The sequence below is a fragment of the Salmo salar genome, chromosome 27 (assembly GCF_965601325.2).
Source record: "Salmo salar chromosome 27, fSalSal1, whole genome shotgun sequence".
Lineage (NCBI taxonomy): Eukaryota > Metazoa > Chordata > Actinopteri > Salmoniformes > Salmonidae > Salmo > Salmo salar.
Window position 1 is genome coordinate 44,961,838 of NC_138317.1, and position 19,043 is coordinate 44,980,880.

Consider the following 19,043-nt stretch of genomic DNA (forward strand, 5'->3'; position numbering starts at 1 on the left):
AATACACCAAAATGATTGAATATTTCAACGACTTTACCTCCCAGAGTTGTGGTATTGAGTAGAAAGACATTACGTGATCAAAAAAGATTATTGTAAATGTCTGAATTCAGTGTTTTGGATATCGTCTAGACTATATGATCAGAACTATTTTCTAAGGACCTTTTTTAACGTTCAACCTTCTCTTGAGATTAGTCAAATTTACAATTTTGTGACTATGAACGCTAAGGGTAAGGAAACCAATGTGTCATTTTGTGATTTAGGTCAACCAAACAAATGTATTTTTAGAGCCCTTTTTACAACAGCAGTTGTCTCAAAGTGCTTATACAGAAACCCAGCCTAAATCCCCCAAACAGCAAGCAATGCAGATGTAGAAGCACGGTGGCTAGGAAAAACTCTCTAGAAAGGCCAAAACCTAGGAAGAAACCTAGAGAGGAACCAGGCTATGAGGGGTGGCCAGTGCTCTTCTGGCTGTACTGGGTAGACCAGAGGAACCAGGCTCTGAGGGGTGGCCAGTGCTCTACTGGCTGTACTGGGTAGAGAGGAACCAGGCTCTGAGGGGTGGCCAGTCCTCTTCTGGCTGTACTGGGTAGAGAGGAACCAGGCTATGAGGGGTGACCAGTCCTCTACTGGCTGTAGTGGGTAGACCAGAGGAACCAGGCTCTGAGGGGTGGCCAGTCCTCTACTGGCTGTACTGGGTAGAGAGGACCCAGGCTCTGAGGGGTGACCAGTCCTCTACTGGCTGTACTGGGTAGACCAGAGGAACCAGGCTCTGAGGGGTGGCCAGTCCTCTTCTGGCTGTACTGGGTAGACCAGAGGAACCAGTCTCTGAGGGGTGACCAGTCCTCTACTGGCTGTACTGGGTAGAGAGGAACCAGTCTCTGAGGGGGGGCCAGTTCTCTTCTGGCTGTACTGGGTAGAGAGGAACCAGTCTCTGAGGGGTGGCCAGTGCTCTTCTGGCTGTGCCGGGTTGAGATTATAAGAGTAGATGGCCGTTAAGGTCAGATCGTTCTCGAAGACGTTGATAAAATAATAATCGGTGGATTTAGGGTTGTGCAGCAGCATATCTAAGATCACCCTGGACACCAGATAAGACAGGATCATTTCATCAGATAGGACGGACTGACCCTAGCCCCCTGGCACATAGACTATTGCAGCACATACACTGGAGACGGGGGGGGGATATAACAGGCAGGATATAACCCCACCCACTTTGCCAAAGCACAGCCCCCACACCACTAGAGGGATATTAACAGACCACCAACAGCAGACAAGATTTAGTTAGAGTTCCATGGCATTATTTTATAGTATGAAGAATACAATTGAACAAAGCTGAATAAAATAGAAAGGATATTTATCCAAATGATTTGAGGGAGTGCGCACATGTGGCTATTCGGTGTTGAGCGGTTAACAAAGAAATAGGTCCTCCTATATGCTTCATTAAGAGATAATGTAGCTTTAGTTGTGATACAAATGTCGGGCTATATGTTTTGATTTGTATTACATTGTAATGCTGCCTGATGGGACTCTAATGATGATTTGAAAAAGTTGCATGAACGGCATGAGCTCTGCTTTGTTTTTTTTTGCACAGGCTGCACACACTTCATCAGTCTCTCATTCACAATTTGACAAGCACTTGATAATGCCTAGAATTTCCGGGCTCCATCCCCTTTGTGTGGCTGTAATGCCACGCCAACAAATCCATTCCTTTTGAGGCCAATGGCCGTTTTGCCCTTGGGCTGAAAATTAATAACCTTTTCCCTGCTGCATGCTCCAAAGCACCTCTGTCACGGGATTGGCCCTTTCTCACAGCCTACAAGTGAAGACGGACACATTGGGGACGCAACTGCGTGTATCCTTATCCAGTTCCGAGGTGCATATTGAAGATATTGGAAGAACTGTCTACATTTAACTTTCGTCAACCAACAAGATGAGCCTAACGAACAGCAAAGCACTAGCCTATGTCAATCTACTACCCCCCCCATAGTACAAAAGTTGACCTATTCTGTGCAATAAATAATTATTCCAAACAATAGTCAAGGACAGTTGTGGGATACGATAGATCCCAAATTAATACAACCACTACCATCAAAAACTCTGTTTTAAGCATTGAACCTGATGCAACAGATTTAATATTTAGCTTAAAATGTTGATCAACTATTTGGCTATTTATTCACATAAGCGCAACAATGCACACACGGCAGAAGGCTATAAGCACGTATGTTCCATTAGCAGGAAAACACCATTCTCAAATGTGACCACACATGCGATTTATGAATGTAATGCTTTTATTATAAAGGTACATTTGAAATTCACGAGCTGCGTATTTATGCCAGTTAGGCTCTACACCCGTTATAAAGCGGATTAATGTGCTTCATTTTTTTAAAGTTATTTGACCACTTTAGTTGTGAGAAGATGGTGGCTGACGTTTTACACGTTTTACATGTCCTAACCAACTGTGCTATTTTGTTTCGTTTTTTGTTGTTGCGTTGTTTAACTTATTTTGTTCAGGTCCCGTGTGGCTCAGTTGGTAGAGCATGGTGTTTGCAACACCAGGGTTGTGGGTTTGATTCCCACGGGGGACCAGTACGGAGAAAAAAATGTATGAAATGTATGCATTCACTACTGTCAGTCGCTCTGGATAAGAGCGTCTGCTAAAATGACTAGAATGTAAAAATGTAACACTCAGTCCCTTCAAGCGTGTAGAGACACTCCTGGAAAAACAGGAGTTCTCTCCAATTACAGATCTGCATCACAATCTCATTTGAAGACTTGTGACTCAGAGGAATGATGCAGGCAGGCAGGAGGGTAGGAGTTACTGAAGGAAAGAGAGAGGGGAGGAAGGAAGGAAACTCAGCCGCATCCGGCAACATTCACTACTGTCAGTCGCTCTGGATAAGAGCGTCTGCTAAAATGACTAAAATGTTAAAAAATAATGTTGCTGCTACCATCTCTTATGACCGAAAACAACTTCAGGACATTACTCGCCTCGAACTGGAAGAAGCTTTTTTTCCTTTACAGTCCGACGAGAAGGATATACTGCTTTCCTCGGAAAAGGCCCAAATCTAATCATTGGAAAATTAAATTCATGACCTATGATTATCCTACCAACGGGACATTAAAAACTATAATATCTTATGTTTCACCGAGTCGTGGCTGAGCGACGACACGGCTAATATAGAGCTGGTGGGAAACAGAAGCTACTTCTGGTAGACGAGGGGTGGGTGTGTGTCTCTTTCTGTCAATAACAGCTGTGATGTCTAATATATTAACTAAGTCTTGAGGTATTGCTCGCCTGAGGTAGAGTACCTTTATGATAAGCTGTAGACCACACTATCTACCAAGAGAGTTCTCATCTATATTATTCATAGCCGTCTATTTACCACCACAGACCAACGCTGGTACTAAGACCACACTCAACCAGCTGTATATGGCCATAAACAAACAAGAAAATGCTCATCCAGAAGCGGCGCTCCTAGTGGCCAGGGACTTTAATGCAGGCAAACTTAAATCAGTTTTACCCCATTTTTACCAGCATGTCAAAAGTGCAACCAGAGGGGAAAAAAATCTAGACCACCTTTACTCCACACACAGAGACGCATACAAAGCTCCTGCCCTCCATTTGGCAAATCTGACCATAATTCTATACCCCTGATTCATGCTTACAAGCAAAAACAACTAAAGCTGGAAGTACCAGTGACTCACTCAATACGGAAGTGGTCAGATGACGTGGATGCTACGCTACAGGACAGTTTTGCTGCACAGACTGGAATATGTTCCAGGATTCATCCAATGGCATTGAGGAATACACCACCTCAGTCGCTGGCTTCATCAATAAGTGCATTGACGACATCGTCCCCACAGGGACTGTACGTACATATCCCAACCAGAAGCCATGGATTACAGGCAACAGCCGCATCGAGCTAAAGGCTAGAGCTGCCACTTTCAAGGAGCGGGACACTAATCTGGACACTTATAAGAAATCCCGCTATGCCCTCAGACGAACCCATCAATCAGGCAAAGCGTCAATACAGGATTAAGATTGAATCCTACTACACCGGCTCTGACGCTTCTCAGATGTGGCAGAGCTTGAAAACTATTACGGACTACAAAGGGAAACCCAGACGCGCGCTGCCCAGTGACGCGAGCCTACCAGACGAGCTAAATGCCTTTTATGCTTGCTTCAAGGCAAGCAACACTGAAGCATGCATGTGAGCACCACCTGTTCTGGATGACTGTGTGATAATGCTCTCGGTAGCCGATGTGAGCAAGACTATTAAACAGGTCAACATTCACAAAGCCGCGGGGCCAGACGGATTACCAGGACGTGTACTCAAAGCATGCTGCTGCTCCAGTTTCAACTGTTCTGCCTGCGGCTATGGAACCCTGACCTGTTCACCGGACGTGCTACCTGTCCCAGACCTGCTGTCCCAGACCTGCTGGAACCCTGACCTGTTCACCGGACGTGCTACCTGTCCCAGACCTGCTGTTTTCAACTCTCTAGAGACAGCAGGAGCGGTAGAGATACTCTCAAAGATCGGCTATGAAAAAGCCAACTGACATTTACTCTTGAGTTACTGACTCGACAACTACTATGATTATTATTATTTGACCATGCTGGTCATTTATGAACATTTGAACATCTTGGCCATGTTCTGTTATAATCTCCACCCGGCACAGCCAGAAGAGGACTGGCCACCCCTCAAAGCCTGGTTCCTCTCTAGGTTTCTTCCTAGGTTCGTGCCTTTCTAGGGAGTTTTTCCTAGCCACAACTGGCAAAGGTCTTCACAGACATTTTCAACCTCTCCCTGACCGAGTCTGTAAAACCTACATTTTTCAAGCAGACCACCGTAGTCCCTGTTCCCAAGGAAGCGAAGGTAACCTGCCTGAATGATTACCGTCGGTAGCCATGAAGTGCTTTGAAAAGCTGGTCATGGCTTACATCAACAGCTTCCTCCCGGATACCCTAGATCCACTCCAATTCGCATACCGCCCCAACAGATCCACAGATGACACAATCTCAATCGCACTCCACACTGCCCTTTCCCACCTGGACAAAAGGAACACCTATGTGAGAATGCTGTTCATTGACTACAGCTCAGCGTTCAACACCATAGTGCCCACGAAGCTCGTCACTAAGCTAAGGACACTGGGCCCAAACACCTCCCTCTGCAACTGAATCTTGGACTAATTGACCGGCAGCCCCCAGGTGGTAAGGGCAGGCAACAAAACATCTGCCACACTGATCCTCAACACTGGGGCCCCTCAGGGGTGTGTACGACGGGGCTATAGTGGAGCGGGTCGAGTTTTTCAAGTTCCTTGGTGTCCACATCACCAACGAACTGTCATGGTCCAAACACACCAAGACAGTCGTGAAGAGGGCACAACAACACATTTTCCCCCTCAGGAGACTGAAAAGATTTGGCATGGGTCCCCAGATCCTCAGAGTTCTACAGTTGCACCATGGAGAGCATCCAGACCGGTTGCATCACCGCCTGGTATGGCAACTGCTCGACATCTGAACGTAAGGCTCTACAGAGGGTAGTGCGTACGGCCCGGTACATCACTGGGGCCAAGCTTCCTGCCATCCAGGACATCTATATTAAGCGGTGTCAGAGGAAAGCCCATAAAACTCCAGTCCCCCAAGTCATGGACTGTTCTCTCTGCTACCGCACGGCAAGCAGTACTGAAGTGCCAAGTCTAGGACCAAAATGCTCCTTAACAGCTTCTACCCCCAAGCCATAAGACTGCTGAACAACTAATCAAATGGCCACTGGACAATTTACATTGACACCCCCACCACCCCTCCTGTTTGTTTTGTACTCTGCTGCTACTCACTGTTTATTATCTATGCATAGTCACTTCACCCCTACCTACATGTACAAATGACCTCGACTAACCTGTGACCCCGCATATTGACTTGGTACCGGTACCCCCTGTACATAGCCTCGTTATTTTTTTTTACTTTGTTTGGAAAATATTTGAACTATTTCTTGAACTGCACTGTTGGTTAAGGGCTTGTAAGTAAGCTTTTCACGGTAAGGTCTACACCTGTATTCAGCGCATGTGACAAATAAAACGTATAGTCCTATGGGCTACATGAGATGTGCGACTATGATTTTGAAAAATGTAGGAAACGACAGCAGTTGCCGTTTCCTTACGCTGTGCCTCAAGTGATAAATCCCATTTTTATTGGTCACACACATTTTTTGCAGATGTTATTGTCCTGTTGAAAAACAAATGATAGTCCCACTAAGCCCAAACCAGATGGGATGGCGTATCGCTGCGGTAGCTATGCTGGTTAAGTGAGCCTTTAATTCTAAATAAATCACAGACAGTGGCACCAACACACCTCCTCCTCCATGCTTTACGGTGGGAACCACACATGCGGAGATCATCCGTTCACCTACTTTCCGTCTCACAAAGATGAGTGTTATTTCATAGTTTTGATGTCTCCACTATTATTCTACAATGTAGAAAATAGTAAAAATAAAGAAAAACCCTGGAATGAGTAGGTGTGTCCATACTTTTGAATGGTACTGTACGTATCGTGTCTGAGCCGTTGAATTGCGACTCCATTTTGTCTCTGTACTGACGTTTTGCCTGTTAAGGTGAGAATAACTACACTGTTTGTATTCGGGCATATTCCCAGTCACCTTGCCATGGTTAAATGCGGTGGTTCGCACTTTCAGTTTTGCGCGAGTACTGCCATCTCTCCACAGTTTCTGGTTTGGGTAGGTTTTAATAGTCACAGTGGGAACAACATCCCTTAATACAATTCCTGATGAACTCAGTCACTTTGTCTGTGTAAATGCCAATGTTATTCTGAGGCTACCCAGAACACATCCCAGTCCTCGTGATCAAAACAATCTTGAAGCGTGGATTCCATTTGGTCAGACCAGTGTTAAATAGACCTTAACACAGGTACTTCCTGTTTGAGTTTCTGCCTATAGGAAGGTAGGAGCAAAACGGAGTTTTGATGTGATTCCCCGGGGCGTTGACATAGTCTCGAGGGATGAAGGCCTATATACTGAGGCCAATCGCCTATACACATTTCAAAATGTATTTTATAAAGCCGGTTTCTTTTCTTTTTTTATATATCACCTTTATTTCATAATTAAAATCTAATTGAGAATGATGTATCAGTTAGGTCATGACTCATGCTAAAGAAAAATTCCACTGCCACACAGCTCAGTCAACACCTCTCCTTCCTTCAGACAGACTGGTGCTCTACCCAGCCAGATGAGACGTCTCCCTGGCAGCTACTGGGCCGTAGCCAGCCTCACCCTCTCTCAGCCTCACCCTCTCTCAGCCTCACCCTCTCCCAGCCTCACCCTCTCCCAGCCTCACCCTCTCTCAGCCTCACCCTCTCTCAGCCTCACCCTCTCTCAGCCTCACCCTCTCCCAGCCTCACCCTCTCCCAGCCTCACCCTCTCCCTCTCCCAGCCTCACCCTCTCCCAGCCTCACCCTCTCCCAGCCTCACCCTCTCTCAGCCTCACCCTCTCTCACCCTCTCCCACCCTCACCCTCTCCCAGCCTCACCCTCTCCCAGCCTCACCCTCTCCCAGCCTCACCCTCTCTCAGCCTCACCCTCTCCCAGCCTCACCCTCTCCCAGCCTCACCCTCTCTCAGCCTCACCCTCTCCCAGCCTCACCCTCTCCCAGCCTCACCCTCTCCCAGCCTCACCCTCTCCCAGCCTCACCCTCTCCCAGCCTCACCCTCTCCCAGCCTCACCCTCTCTCAGCCTCACCCTCTCCCTCTCCCAGCCTCACCCTCTCTCACCCTCACCCTCTCCCACCCTCACCCTCTCTCAGCCTCACCCTCTCCCAGCCTCACCCTCTCTCAGCCTCACCCTCACCCTCTCCCAGCCTCACCCTCTCTCAGCCTCACCCTCTCCCAGCCTCACCCTCTCTCAGCCTCACCCTCACCCTCTCCCAGCCTCACCCTCTCCCAGCCTCACCCTCTCCCAGCCTCACCCTCTCCCACCCTCACCCTCTCCCACCCTCACCCTCTCTCAGCCTCACCCTCTCCCAGCCTCACCCTCTCCCAGCCTCACCCTCTCCCACCCTCACCCTCTCCCACCCTCACCCTCTCCCACCCTCACCCTCTCCCAGCCTCACCCTCTCCCAGCCTCACCCTCTCCCAGCCTCACCCTCACCCTCTCCCAGCCTCACCCTCTCCCAGCCTCACCCTCTCCCAGCCTCACCCTCTCCCAGCCTCACCCTCTCTCAGCCTCACCCTCTCCCTCTCCCAGCCTCACCCTCTCTCACCCTCACCCTCTCTCACCCTCACCCTCTCCCACCCTCACCCTCTCCCAGCCTCACCCTCTCCCAGCCTCACCCTCTCTCAGCCTCACCCTCACCCTCTCCCAGCCTCACCCTCACCCTCTCCCAGCCTCACCCTCTCCCAGCCTCACCCAGCCTCACCCTCTCCCACCCTCACCCTCTCTCAGCCTCACCCTCTCCCAGCCTCACCCTCTCTCACCCTCACCCTCTCCCACCCTCACCCTCTCTCAGCCTCACCCTCTCTCAGTCTCACCCTCTCCCAGCCTCACCCTCTCCCAGCCTCACCCTGCAGGGCTCAGTTTGGGCACCTCACTTTCACACTACACCACCTCGGAACCAGAGATAATGGCCCACACTACACCACCTCAGAACCAGAGATAATGGCCCACACTCCACCACCTCAGAACCAGAGATAATGGCCCACACTCCACCACCTCAGAAGCAGAGATAATGGCCCACACTCCACCACCTCAGAAGCAGAGATAATGGCCCACACTACACCACCTCGGAACCAGAGATAATGGCCCACACTAGACCGCCTCGGAACCAGAGATAATGGCCCACACTACACCGCCTCAGAACCAGAGATAATGACCCACACTACACCACCTCAGAACCAGAGATAATGACCCACACTACACCACCTCAGAACCAGAGATAATGACCCACACTCCACCACCTCAGAAGCAGAGATAATGGCCCACACTACACCACCTCGGAACCAGAGATAATGGCCCACACTACACCACCTCAGAACCAGAGATAATGACCCACACTCCACCACCTCAGAAGCAGAGATAATGGCCCACACTACACCACCTCAGAACCAGAGATAATGGCCCACACTAGACCGCCTCAGAACCAGAGATAATGACCCACACTACACCACCTCAGAACCAGAGATAATGGCCCACACCGCCTCAGAACCAGAGATAATGGCTGTACTCCCAGTGGAGGCTGGTGTAACTTTAGATGGGAGGACTGGCTCATTGTAATAGCTGGAATCCTCCTGATTTCTCCAGCCTCCAGGGGTATGTCCGCTGACTAACCTGTTCATCTATGAACTTTAACACTGATCTGGACTGACTGGGGTTAACCTTTTTTGTTTGTTAGATAAGTATTAGACCTACCTCGTATTGTACTGTGTGGCTAAATATAGAGCTGAGCTGTTCCCTTGCCTGTACCAGCCCTTGCCTGTACCTGCTGTTAGCCAGCTGTCTGTCTGTGGACATAGCTGATTGTAGATGCCCTTTGTGATGTAATGCTCAAAGCCAATGCTTCCATGTTCAGTGCTGCATGACTGCAATCGGCCTTAGACAGTAATATCTCTTATCTCTGTGGTATCACCCACAATCACTTTCAGGTCCACAATTGTATTAGCCGTAATTGATGCCTCATGAAGTTTGTACAGGTTATGCCAGGTTCCTGGACATGTGTTCATAAAGCATCGGAGTCCTGATCTAGGATCCGTTTTGCCCTTTAGATCATAATAAGTAGGAAGACCTGATCCTAGACCAGCACTCCTACTCTTTGTGAATCTAGGTTCAGCTCTCTGTTTTGGTCTGCTTGTTGGCCCCTCCCTCTCACCTGGTTAGTGAGGACATGTCTGTAAATCAGATGCCTGGCCTTGTTGGCCCCTCCCTCTCACCTGGTTAGTGAGGACATGTCTCTAAATCAGATGCCAAGCCTTGGTGAGTTTTCACAGGGTCAAGGCAGGTTCCTGTTCAGCACTGTTTGTTCATTTAATATCTAGGAGAGTCATATATCCTGTCCATCTATGGTCCTGTAACAAACAAAGTTCCACATTTGGGATGATTGAGTTATTTTGCAGGACATGGGGGGGCGGGGCACCTCCACCAACGCCTCCACCTCCACCTCCTCCACCACCACACCCACCTCCTCCATCTCCACCACCACACCCACCTCCACCTCCTCCACCACCTCCTCCACACCCACCTCCATCTCCACCTCCACACCCACCTCCATCTCCACCACCACACCCACCTCCACCTCCTCCACCACCACACCCACCTCCACCTCCTCCATCTCCACCACCACACCCACCTCCACCTCCTCCACCACCACCTCCACCTCCTCCACACCCACCTCCATCTCCACCACCACACCCACCTCCACCTCCACCTCCTCCACCACCACACCCACCTCCTCCATCTCCACCACCACACCCACCTCCACCTCCTCCACCACCACCTCCACCTCCTCCACACCCACCTCCACCTCCTCCACCACCACACCCACCTCCACCACCACACCCACCTCCTCCACCACCACACCCACCTCCACCTCCTCCATCTCCTCCTCCACCTCCACCACCTCCTCCACCTCCTCCACCACCACACCCACCTCCACCACCTCCTCCACCTCCACCTCCTCCATCTCCTCCACCACCTCCTCCACCTCCTCCACCACCACACCCACCTCCTCCACCTCCATCACCACAGTGTAGCTCTTTATGTTCTTAGTTTAATATCAGTTTGTATGAGGTGAGGACGGTCAGTGGCTGAGGTCGGATGTGACAGCAGTAGAGGGGTCCTGTCTGATTTGACGGCCAGTGGGTCATGTCTGATTTGACGGCCAGTGGCTGAGGTCGGATATGACAGCAGTAGAGGGGTCACGTCTGATTTGACAGCAGTAGAGGGGTCCTGTCTGATTTGACGGCCAGTGGGTCCTGTCTGATTTGACGGTCAGTGGCTGAAGTCGGATGTGACAGCAGTAGAGGGGTCATGTCTGATTTGAGTGACAGAACCAGTCACAGAATAAACCACCAAATAGACTACTTGGGTTCAGGAACTATTTTGTCACGGCTTCACGTGGGCCTGAGGTCATTTGTCTGTCTGGTTATTGAGGAGTTGGTTACCATCCTGATCTGGTCCAGGATGGTTGATCTGATACATGATGTATATGTCTGGACTGGTCTTCACATTGTGTCATTGGGGAATCCTAATGGTAGCAGGAGTTGGTAGCAGTTGGTTAGTGTCTACTGGCTCTGTATGTGACTGAGTTAACCGCCTGTTGTTTTTTTTGTCCTGTAGGTGATTGAATCTCTGGGAATCATGATCTACAAGGCGTTGGACTACAGTCTGAAGGAGAGCGAGGAGAGAGAGCTCAGTCCGCCTCTGGAACAACTCATCGACATGATGACCAACATGGCAGAGAAGGAGAGGGACAGTGACCCCTGCCCTGATGAAGGTTACGAGGCCACCGAGGAGGAGGAAGACGAGGGAGACCCAAACACTGTCTGTCACGTAAAAGGATTCAGAGACATCATCATGGTACGTCCTGTCTCACTGTATCAACTATAGTTACACGTTAGAGCGGTACGACGCGGTAGAGTGGTACGACCCGTTAGAGCGGTGCGACGCGTTAGAGCGGTACGACGCGGCGACGCGTTAGAGCGGTACGACGGGGCGACGCGTTAGAGCGGTACGACGGGTTAGAGCGGTACGACACGGCGACGCGTTAGAGCGGTACGACGCGGCGACGCGTTAGAGCGGTACGACGCGGCGACGCGTTAGAGCGGTACGACGCGGCGACGCGTTAGAGCGGTACGACGCGGCGACGCGTTAGAGCGGTACGACGCGGCGACGCGTTAGAGCGGTACGACGCGTTAGAGCGGTACGACGGGGCGACGCGTTAGAGCGGTACGACGCGTTAGAGCGGTACGACGGGTTAGAGCGGTACGACGGGGCGACGCGTTAGAGCGGTACGACGGGTTAGAGCGGTACGACACGGCGACGCGTTAGAGCGGTACGACGGGTTAGAGCGGTACGACGCGGCGACGCGTTAGAGAGGTACGACGCGGCGACGCGTTAGAGCGGTACGACGGGTTAGAGCGGTACGACGCGGCGACGCGTTAGAGCGGTACGACGCGGTAGAGCGGTACGACGCGGTAGAGCGGTACGACGCGGTAGAGCGGTACGACGCGGTAGAGCGGTACGACGCGGCGACGCGGTAGAGCGGTACGACGCGTTAGAGCGGTACGACGCGTTAGAGCGGTACGACGCGGCGACGCGTTAGAGCGGTACGACGCGGCGACGCGTTAGAGCGGTACGACGCGTTAGAGCGGTACGACGCGGCGACGCGTTAGAGCGGTACGACGCGGCGACGCGTTAGAGCGGTACGACGCGTTAGAGTGGTACGACGCATCAGAGCGGTACGACGCGGTGACGCGTCAGAGCGGTACGACGCGGTGAAGCGTTAGTATCCTATGATCCCTGGTCAACAGTAGTGCACTATAAAGGGAATAGGGTGCCATTTGCAGTAATAAGTCTAGAAGTTCTGTAGGTACTGCTACGTTCTAAATGAACCTATTAAAACTCACGGACGCTTAATCAAGCTCAAACCACGTTAATTCACCCATTGGGTCAATACAGCTGCATAAGACCAAATACATATTCACACAAGCACTGATATTTAACCTTTTTCTCCTATGCTGAATCTCCTCCTACACATCTGAACAGCCAAATGCATCTCTGTTGCTAGACAGAACCTTAATGATATCTGTTCTTCCTCACTTCATCTGACCTGACATCTGGCCCTTGTCTTTTCCTCCCGTAGGATCCCTGATTGGCTAACAATGACATATCCAGAATGTAAACATTATACATTCCCCTCTCCCTCAGTGACATGAATAAGTACATTTCATATTTTCAGAACACAATAGTAGACACAGCACTTCAACCCGGATGCGGACAAGAAAATGACTGGAATATGTTGATACACACCTATCACTTGTTTAACAGGTTGTTGTTTGGCTCATGTGGAAAAAATTGATTCACCAGAGCTTAGTGTCTGTCTGTCTGTCTGTCTGTCTCTGAGGAGTACATTCATACATAAATGGCATCCTATTCCCTATATAGTGCACTGCTGTTGACCAGGGCCCATAGGGAAAAGGATGGTATTTGGGATGCAGTCATTAGCAGAGCTTTCCCCACAGACCAGACTACTCCCTCTGGAGACCTCCCGTCACATCTCAAAGAGATGCAGCCGCACGGCTATATTAGATATGTCTGCATTCCTCATAAACTCTCCTTCCATCTCACTCCTTCCTTCCATCTCACTCCTTCCTTCCATCTCACTCCTTCCTTCTCACTCCTTCCTTCCTTCCTTCACTCCTTCCTTCTCACTCCTTCCTTCCTTCCTTCACTCCTTCCTTCTCTCTCCTTCTCACTCCTTCCTTCTCACTCCTTCCTTCCTTCCTTCACTCCTTCCTTCTCACTCCTTCCTTCCTTCCTTCACTCCTTCCTTCTCACTCCTTCCTTCGCACTCCTTCCCAGACTAAGGGATTGATAGGGTAGCTCGTCAGCATCCTAAATGACACCCTATTCCCTATGTGCCCTGGTCAATAGTAGTGTACCACATAATAGTGTACCACATGAGGGAATAGGGTGCCATTTGGGATGCTGACTAGGGTGAATCTAACTGACGTGACACGTTAACAGAAGCCTCCACAGGGACGTCTGAAACTGCTCTGTGTCCCGCGGTGCTCGATGCTCTCGTCTGAGAAAACACTTTCTGTCTTTTCCACACACTCAGACCTTTAGACAGGTTGTCTTTCACAAGGCCGCGGGGCCAAACAGACTACCAGGACGCGTACTCGGAGCATGCTTTGACCAGCTGGCAGGTGTCTTCACTGACATTTTCAACCTCTCCCTGACCGAGTCTGTAATACCAACATGTTTCAAGCAGACCACCATAGTTCCTGTGCCCAAGAACACTAAGGTAACCTGGCTAAATTACTATCGCCCTGCAGCACTTACATCTGTAGCCATGAAGTGCTTTGAGAGGCTGGTCATGGCTCACATCAACACCATCATCCCAGACACCCTAGACCCACTCCAATTTGCATACCTCCCCAAAAGATCCACCGATGACATAATCATAAACTGGATCCTGGACTTCCTGATGGGCCTCCCCCAGGTGGTGAGGGTAGGCAACGACATCCGCCACGCTGATCCTCAACACGGGGGCCCCTCAGGGGTGCATGCTCAGTCCCCTCCTGTACTCCCTGTTCACCCAAAACTGCTTGGCCAAACACGACTCCAACCCCATTAAGTTTGCCGACGACACAATGGTGGTAGGCCTATAGGGAAGGAGGTCTCAGAGACCTGGCGGCGTGGTGCCAGGACAACAACCTCTACCTCAAAGTGAAGAAGACAAAGGAGGTGATCGTGGACTACAGGAAAAGGAGGGCCGAACAGGCCCCCATTCATATCAATGGGGCTGTAGTGGAGCAGGTCCAGAGCTTCAAGTTCCACATCACTAAGGACTTAACATGGTCCACACACACCAACACAGTCGTGAAGAAGGTACACAGCCTCTTCCCCCCTCAAGAGGCTGAAAAGATTTGGCGTGGGCCCTCAGATCCTCAACAGCTGCACCACTGAGAGCATCTTGACTGGCTGTATCACCACTTGGTTATGGCAACTGCTTGGTATCCGACCGCAAGGCACTACAGAGGGTAGTGCATCCGACCCAGTACATGGGGCTGAACTGCCTGCCATCCAGGACCTCTATACAAGGCGGTGTCAGAGGAAGGCCCAACAATTGTCAGACTCCAGTCACCCCAGTCATAGACTGTTCTCTCAGCTTATTCTTAAATGGATGAAGTTTAGAAGCATTCCACCAATCAGGTCTTTATGGTAGAGCGGCCAGACGGCAGTCACTACTCAGTAAAAGGCACATGACAGCCCGCTTGGAGTTTTCCAAAAGGCACCTAAAGGTATCAGACCATGAGAAACAAGATTCTCTGGTCTGATGAAACCAAGATTGAACTCTTTTGGCCTGATTGCCAAGCAGGAGGAAACCTGGCACCATCCCCTACGGTGAAGCGTGGTGGTGGCAGCAGCATCATGCTGTGGGGATGTTTTTTCAGCGGCAGGGACTGGGAGACTAGTCAGGATAAAGGCAAAGATGAACGGAGCGAATTGCAGAGATCCTTGATGTAAACCTGCTCCAGAGCACTTAGGACCTTAGACTGGGGGCGAAGGTTCACCTTCCAACAGGACAACAACCCTAAGCACACAGCCAAGACAACGCAGGAGTGGCTTCGGGACAAGTCTCTGAATGTCCTTGAGTGGCCCATCCAGAGCCCGGACTTGAACCCGATCGAACATCTCTGTAGAGACCTGAAAATAGCTGTGCAGCAACGCTCCCCATCCAACCTGACAGAGCTTGAGAGGATCTGCAGAGAAGAATGGGATAAACTCTCCAAATACAGGTGTGCCAAGCTTGTAGCGTCATACCCAAGAAGACTCGAGGCTGTAATCGCTGCCAAAGTTGCTTCAACAAAGTACTGAGTAAAGGGTCTGAATACTTATGTAAATGTCATATTTCAGTTTTTTACGAATTTGCCCAAAAAATTATAAAGCGGTTTTTGCTTTTTCATTATTGGGTATTGTGTGTACATTGTCCCCCCCATCAATGAAATCCTTTTTTTTTTTTTTTAAGGCTGTAACGTAACAAATTGTTGAAAAAGTCAAGGGGTCTGAATACTTTCCGAATGCACTGTATACAGTACCAGTGAATATTTTGGACACAGCTACTCATTCCAGGGTGTTTCTTTACTTTGGCTATTTTCTACATTGTAGAATAATAGTGAAGAAATCAAAACTATGAAATAATTATAACACATAATAATAACACATATGGACAATCTTGTAGTAACCAAAAACAAATCAAAATATATTTTATAGTCGAGATTCTTCCAACTACCCACCCTTTGCCTTGATGACAGCTTTGCACACTCTTGGCATTCTCACATGCATACTCACACACAAATATACATACTGTGTATATGCTTTTTTTCTCCAATTAATTCAGTTTCTTAATGTTCCTGTTAGCTTTCTGGGAATGAATGCTGCACCTTAATAACCCTGTACTGTTGTCTTTGATGTGAAAGCCGATTTCTAGATTTGATTTTGGACTGGAGATGCTTGAGGTGAGTCTGGAAGGAGAGTTTACAGTCTAACCAGACACCCAGGTATTTATAGTTGTCCACGTATTCTAGGTCAGAACCGTCCAGAGCAGTGATGCTAGGCGGGCGGGCGGGTGCTGGCAGCGAACGGTTGAAAAGCATGCATTTTGTAATCAAAGCGTCTTTGATGTGATTCGGCTGGTCTCGCTCTGTCTCTCTGTGTGTAACATAACAAATTGTGTAAAAGTTAAGGGGTCTGAATACTTTCCATATGTAGTATATATTTTATAGGAACTCAGTCCGGCTCTAAACCTATCCGTGAAAGTTGTAATCGTAGAATGTTAGTGCATCATCCGTTCCTGTTGTCTTCCTTTAGAGAGCTATTTAAAACGTGTCAGAAATGACCAGAGCAGCCCATGTTGGCTGTTTTTTTTAGTTATGTTTTTTAGCCCATAGATTTTGTTGTACATTTTTTTTTTCTCTCACTCATATCACATGAATACACATTAGACATGACAAAATGTATAGAATTGCAAATAATCTATATTTTAAAACTGCAAAAATGTGAAGGCTCCCGAAGTAAGGCAGCAGTCTTAGGCACTGCATCTCAGTGCTGGAGGCGTCACTACAGACCCTGGTTCGTTCCCGGGCTTTATCACAACGGGCCGTGATCGGTAGTCCCATAGGGCAGCGCACAATTGGGTCTGCGTCGTCCGGGTAAGGGGAGGGTTTGTGGCGGGCCGGGTGACTGCAGGCTGACCTCAGCGTTTCCTCCAACACATTGGTGTGGCTTTCGGGTTAAGCAGGCGGATGTTAAGATGCGCGGTTTGGCGGGTCATGTTTCGGAGGACTCGTGACTCGACCTTCGACCCCCCCCCCCCCCCCCCCTGAGCTCGTTGGGGAGTTGCAGTGATAAGAAGAGATCGAAATTGGGGAGAAAAAATGATAATGTGTAGAATTGCAGAAAATAAGCTTTAAACCTGCAGATTTCTCTCCACCAACAAGAAGGGTGTGTGTCATGTGTCAACAGTTTGTGTCATGAACAGTGCTTGTGCCGATAGAAATAGACGCAGGGGGGGGGGGGGGGGCGGGGATCTTCCCCAATGCTGGAATGGGGTCCCTGAGTGAAAACGTTTGGGAACCCCTGCAATAGGGTGCCATTTAGGACTCAGCCATGGAAATACCCAGCAAATGGATTTGTAATGTGGTGTCCACACTCAGGCTGCGCTGCTGTCAGTTTACCTCAGAGGAGGAAGAAGAAAGATAACACCTTTATGTCCCAAATGGCACCCTATTCCTTATGGCCCCTGGTCAAAAATAGTGCACTTCATAGGGAATAAGGGTGCCGCTTGGGACAAAGCCCCCTCACCTGGCTGTTTCAGGCATTCCTGTTTTGGGTGGTGACATGCACAATAACAAAGACTTAAAACCAGACGAATTACATTTTCCAACTCCTCCTTGAATGCATCATTTGGCATGACAAGTCAGGTATCTAGCAAGACCTGTTAGTCACAGCAGCGTATCGTGGAGGGTCACAGCTTTTAAATGTCAGTTTTTTGCTAGTCATGCACTTACAGTAAGTATTCATACCCCTTTTCTCACCCATCCACACAACATAGCCCAAAATTACAAACTGAAAACATGTTTTTAGAAATTGTTGCAAATTTATTGAAAATGAAATACTGAAATATCTAATTTACATAATTATTCACACCCCTAAATCAATACTTTGTAGAATCACCTTTGGCAGTGATTACAGCTGTGAGTCTTCTGGGTCAGTCTCTAAGAGCTGTGAGTCTTCTGGGTCAGTCTCTAAGAGCTGGGAGTCTTTCTGGGTCAGTCTCTAAGAGCTGTGAGTCTTCTGGGTCAGTCTCTAAGAGCTGGGAGTCTTTCTGGGTCAGTCTCTAAGAGCTGTGAGTCTTCTGGGTCAGTCTCTAAGAGCTGGGAGTCTTTCTGGGTCAGTCTCTAAGAGCTGGGAGTCTTTCTGGGTCAGTCTCTAAGAGCTGGGAGTCTTTCTGGGTCAGTCTCTAAGAGCTGGGAGTCTTTCTGGGTCAGTCTCTAAGAGCTGGGAGTCTTTCTGGGTCAGTCTCTAAGAGCTGGGAGTCTTTCTGGGTCAGTCTCTAAGAGCTGGGAGTCTTTCTGGGTCAGTCTCTAAGATCTTTACACACCTGGATTGTGCAACATTTGCCCATTTAAAAAAAAAAATAATAATAATAATAATCTGAATTCTTCAAGCTCTGTCAAATTGGTTGTGGATCATTGCGAGACAGCCATTTTCAGGTCTTGCCGTATATTTAAGTAAAAAAAAAACAATTGAATCCATTTTAGAATACGGCTGTAACATAACAAAATGTGGGAAAAGTCAAGGGTCTGAATATTTTCAGATTTTTGGGGGAGGGGTGTATATTTATTTTTGTATTTATTTTTGTGTGTGTATACAAAAAATATGAGTGGGATTGGAAATGAAACAATTACATTGATAGAAGCAAAAATCTATATGAAAATATTGAAATGAGTTACCCCCCCCTAAAAAATAAACGTGACTGGCAGGAGTGGGCAACGGGTCTACGGTTGACCTAGTTAGCTACTGTTGTCGCCCCGCCTCTTTTTTCTGTGGAGTTTATCGGCGGTTGAAATCCAACGTTATGGTGCATTACCATCTCCTGGTGTACTGGACCTGTCCTGGTGTACTGGACCTCTCCTGGTGTACTGGACCTCTCCTGGTGTACTGGACCTGTCCTGGTGTACTGGACCTCTCCTGGTGTACTGGACCTCTCTTGGTGTACTGGACCTGTCCTGGTGTGCTGGATCTGTCCTGGTGTACT

At 49.0% G+C, this 19,043-nt stretch overlaps 1 protein-coding gene across 2 annotated transcripts in view; it reads left to right on the plus strand.

The window, feature by feature from the left end:
- The window catches only part of LOC106589129 (protein spire homolog 1), a 118,925-nt gene that overhangs the window by 27,834 nt on the left and 72,048 nt on the right, over positions 1-19,043 (plus strand). For both annotated transcript variants that reach the window (XM_014178832.3, XM_045709470.2), the window contains exon 3: positions 11,336-11,575. In XM_014178832.3, the coding sequence (XP_014034307.1) occupies positions 11,336-11,575 (240 nt within the window). The remainder of the gene's footprint in view (positions 1-11,335; positions 11,576-19,043) is intronic.